This window comes from Apteryx rowi, unplaced genomic scaffold (genome assembly GCF_003343035.1).
Source record: "Apteryx rowi isolate R43461 unplaced genomic scaffold, aptRow1 scaffold_2646, whole genome shotgun sequence".
In the NCBI taxonomy this organism is placed as follows: Eukaryota; Metazoa; Chordata; class Aves; order Apterygiformes; family Apterygidae; genus Apteryx; species Apteryx rowi.
In genome coordinates, this window is record NW_020449026.1 from 1 (window position 1) to 4,367 (window position 4,367).

At 68.2% G+C, this 4,367-nt stretch overlaps 2 protein-coding genes across 2 annotated transcripts; one reads left to right on the forward strand and one right to left on the reverse strand.

Annotated features, from left to right (window-relative positions):
• Positions 1-19: 19 nt before the first annotated feature.
• Positions 20-1,856, forward strand: DMAC2 (distal membrane arm assembly complex 2; the record flags this gene model as incomplete). Its single annotated transcript, XM_026067930.1, has 5 exons — positions 20-159; positions 241-324; positions 428-567; positions 954-1,116; positions 1,335-1,856. Coding segments are annotated over 5 exons (726 nt in total), but the record flags the coding sequence as incomplete, so codon positions are not given.
• Positions 1,857-1,922: 66 nt separating this feature from the next.
• On the reverse strand, positions 1,923-4,363 carry BCKDHA (branched chain keto acid dehydrogenase E1, alpha polypeptide; the record flags this gene model as incomplete). Its single annotated transcript, XM_026067929.1, has 7 exons — positions 1,923-2,142; positions 2,961-3,132; positions 3,220-3,361; positions 3,469-3,675; positions 3,768-3,929; positions 4,003-4,111; positions 4,196-4,363. Coding segments are annotated over 7 exons (1,131 nt in total), but the record flags the coding sequence as incomplete, so codon positions are not given.
• Between the last annotated feature and the right edge of the window lie 4 nt (positions 4,364-4,367).

Genomic DNA, 4,367 nt, shown 5'->3' on the forward strand with positions numbered 1-4,367 from the left:
CGCCGGCTGCGGCCGCGCCTGGGCCTCCTCCGGGCCGGCGGCGGCGGCGGAGCTGCGGTTCGCCGCCCTGCGCCGCCTCGGCGCCTGGTTCTCCGACGCGGAGGTGCTGGCGGGCTGGAGCGCCCGGCTGCAGCGCTACCGCCTCCGGACGAAGAACGCGTGAGTACGGCATCGGCGTTCCCGGGCGCCGGAGCGGCGGGAAGCAGCACCCCCGGTGACGCCGCGCTGGCTCTCGCGCAGCTACTGCGGCTACGTGCAGGAGCTCTACGGCGACGACGTGGCGGCCGCCTACTTCGCCATCTCCTGCTGCGGCGGCGGCGCCAGGTGACGCCCGGGATCGTGGCGGGATCGCGGCGGGATGGCAGTGGGATCACAGCACGGCCTCACGCGCCGCCGCTCACCCTCCCCCCCTCTGCTTTCCGCGCAGGTTCGAGGGCCGGGACGAGTGGCTGCGACCCGACGCGCGTGGGCGCTTCAGCCCGGAGCTGCTGCAGCTCCGGGATGTTCCCGTGGTGGCCATCGACCTCCGCGGCTCCGCCGTCAACTACAGCGGCTTGGACAACCTGGGTGAGCCGGGGCGCCGCGCGGGGACGCCGGAGGCACCGGAGCCGCCTTTCCCCCCTCCGCTGGGACGGGAACAGTTCCTGGTGGCGGCGGCAGCTAAACGAGCCTCATCCGTTAGCTGGCAATAACGGGAAAGCCGGGAGCTGCCGGGAGGGAGCCGGCGCCTATGGGGAGGGAGCCCGGAGGGAGCCGGAGCTGCTGGGAGCCGCCAGGGAGGGAATTTCCCACTGCTCCTCCACTTCCGTGGCCAGAGTGTGGCACCCGCGTTTCCTCCTGGGATTTCCCGGCCCCGGAGCAGGGCTGCTCTAGCCAAAAGCCGTGTGGGCTCCGTCGCCGGGCGGATCCCGGCTCGTTCCGGGAGGCGGCTGAGCGGGCGCCGTCGCCCGCAGTGCGGCTCACGCGGCTCCGGCACCTGGACCTGGGCGGCTGCCGGCACCTGGACGACTGGGCGCTGGCGCGGCTGCACGTGTTCGGCGAGAGCCTGCGGGAGCTGTCGGTGGCCGGCTGCCCCCGCGTCACCGAGCGCGGCCTGGCCGCCCTCCACCACCTGCGGTGAGCGCCGGGGATTTGCCGGGAACGCCGGCTCCCGCCTCGGGGACGCGGAAAGGGGGGATGGGGGGGGGGGGGCGACGAGACCCCACTTGCGCCGCCACCGCGACGGCGCTGGGGACCCCAGGGAGGAACGGAGTCGGCTCCTTGCCGTCCCCCCCCGCCTGGAAAAGCCTGGTAGCCGGCGGGTTTTCCGGGATCGACTCCGTCTCCCCCCACAGGCACCTGCAGCGCCTGGACGTCTCGGACCTGCCGGCCGTTCCCAACAAGGGCCTGGTCCGCATCCTGCTGGAGGAGATGCTGCCGCACTGCCAGGTGGTGGGAATGGACTACGGAGACGGGCTGGAGCCCCCCCCAGGCCCCCCCGGCGTTAACGGCGTCGCAAATCCCCCCCCCAGGCCCGAAGGGGTTTTGGGGTGAAATCGCCCGGACGCAGYCCCCCTAGAGCAGCTTTTGGGGGGTGAAACCGCTCCCCCCCTCACACCCGGCCCCCGTCGAGTGGATTTGGGGGTGGAATCGCCCTCCTCGGAGGAGTGGAGCCACTGCAGCTCCCTGCCCTGTTTTCCCCTCCCTCCCCGCGGGCTTTGGCCGCGATTCCTGGCGTCCGGACGGGTTTCGGCGCTGGAAACATCCCGGCCCCATCCCGCGGTGGCAGCGGGGTGCCTCCGCCGACGTCTTGGCTGGGCTCGGACCTCGCCGGGACGCCAAGGACCATTAAACGGGGGGGTTCCCGGCTCCGCGCAGCGCCCGGCCTCTGCTTCCTCCTTCCCGCGTGCGCGTGGGGACGGGGAGGATGGAAAAGGCGCCCGGGCGGCGGCGGTGGCCGGGTTTATTGGGGAGGGGGCGGCAGGCGCCGGGTCAGCGCTCGAAGTGCTCGAGCGGGTAGTGCTCGCCGTACTGCTGCAGGTGCCGCGCCAGGGCCTCCTGCTGCTTCTGCAGGCGCGGCGGCATCTCCCGGTAGACGTCGGAGAAGAGCAGCTCCGGGTTGGGCTTCAGCTTGCGCTCCGCCTGCTCGAAGGCCTCCATCACCTGCGGGGAGCCGGAGCGGGAGCAGCAGCAGGACAAGGAGGAGGAGGAGAATGAGGATAAGGATGAGCGTGAGGAGCAGGAGAAACAAGGATGAGGATGAGAAGGAGGAGAATGAGGAGGAGTAGAAGGGGGAGAATGAGGAAGAGGATGAGGAGAACAAAGAGATTGAGGATAAGGATGAGCATGAGGACCAGAAGACAAGGAGAACAAGGATGAGGATGATGAGAAAGGGAGGAGGAGAAGGATGTGAAGGAGGATGTGGAGGAGGAAAAGGATGAGGAGAATGAGGAGATTGAGGAAAAAGATGAGCATGAGGACCAGAAGACAAGGAGAACGAGGATGAGGATGATGAGAAAGGGAGGAGGATGTGGAGGATGAGGAAAAGGATGAGAATGAAGGGATTGAGCATAAGGATGAACATGAGAACCAGAAGAAAGACAAGGAGAACAAGGATGAGGAGAAAGAGAAGGAGAATGAGAAGGAGGATGTGGAGGAGGAAGAGAAGAATGAGAAAGAGGATGAGAAGGAGGAGGAGATTGAGAATAAGGATGAGCGTGAGGAGAAAAACAACGAGAACAAGGATGAGGATGATGAGAAGGAGAACAAGGACAAGAAGGAGGATGAAGAGAAGAATGAGGTGGAGAAGGATGAGAAAGTGGAGGATGAGGACAAGGAGGTGGAGAATGAGGAGCAGGAGGATGAGGAGGAGGGGAACAAGGAAGAGAATGAGAAGGAGCAGGAAGACGAGGAGGAAGAAGAGGATAAGGATGAGAACGAGGACGAGGAGGAGGAGGAGAGGCAGCCCCGGCCCCGCTCACCTTCTTGCGGGAGCTCTTCCTCCAGCTCTTCTCCTGCTCCTCGTCCCACCAGCCCCGGCCCAGCATGTAGTGGCGCAGGCGGGAGATGGGGTGGTCCTGCTTGTCCCAGTAGTTGACCTCGTCCACCGAGCGGTAGGCAGAGCTGTCGTCGCTGGTGCTGTGGTGGCCGATCCTGCGGCGGGGACGGGGACGGCGCGGTGACCGCCGCGTCCCCAACCGCGTCCCCAGCTGTGTCCCCAGCCGCCCCCGTCCCCCACACCTGTAGGTCATGGCCTCGATGAGGAAGGGCTGGTTCTCGGCCACGGCGCGCCGCCGCGCCTCCTTGGTGGCGTTGTAGACGGCGAAGACGTCGTTGCCGTCCACGCGGATGGACATCAGGCCGTAGCCGGGGCCGCGGGCCGCTGCGGGGGCCGCGGTGAGGGACCGGCGCCGCCGTCCTCGCCACCCCCCGCCAACGCCAACGCCAACGTTGGCCAACACCATCACCATCATCACCGTCGCCTCTTACCGATGCCGTCGCCGCGGTACTGCTCCGAGGTGGGGGTGGAGATGGCGTAGCCGTTGTTGCGGCAGAAGAAGATGATGGGGCACTCGAGGGTGGCGGCGAAGTTGAAGCCGGCGTGGGCGTCCCCCTCGCTGGCGGCGCCCTCGCCGAAGTAGCAGATGACGGCCCGGTTGGCGTTGGCCCTCTTGATGGCGTAGGCGGCGCCCACGGCTGCCGGCGGCGCCYGGCGTCAGCGCCCGCGTCCCTGCGTCCCCGCGTCCGTCCCCGCGTCCCCCTTTCCGACCTCCCCCCCCGGGCGTCACCTTGGGGGATCTGGGTGGCCAGCGGGGAGGAGATGGTGACGAAGTGCCGCTCGCGGCAGCCGTAGTGCACCGGCATCTGGCGCCCTTTGCCGGGGTCGCTGGCGTTGCCGTAGCACTGGGCCATGAAGAGGTCCAGGGGGTARCCGCGGTACATGAGCACGCCTGGGGGGGGGGGTGGCAGTGAGCCCTCATCGCCATCGTCCCCTCCATCGTCCCCCCGCCCCGTCGCCCTTACCCGCCTCGCGGTACTGCCCGAAGACCAGGTCRGTGTCGGCCAGCGCCGCCGCGCTGCCCACGTGCGTCCCCTCCTCGCCGTAGTTGGTCATGTAGAAGGAGATGCGGCCCTGGGGGCGGGTGGGCATGCGTGGGGACGTGGGGACACGACGGCGGTGGCGGCGTCCCCTCCCCGTCCCCCGTCCGCAGCTCACCTGGCGCTGCGACTCGTAGAGGATGCGGTCCATGGTGTTGAGCAGCGTCATGGTCTTGTAGAGCTTCAGCACCAGCTCCTGGGGCAGCTGCGGGGGGGTGGAGGAGCAGCGGCCGCGCGGAGGGAGCGGGCGTGGGGACGGGGGTCTCGCGGGGACCCCGTGGGGATGGGGA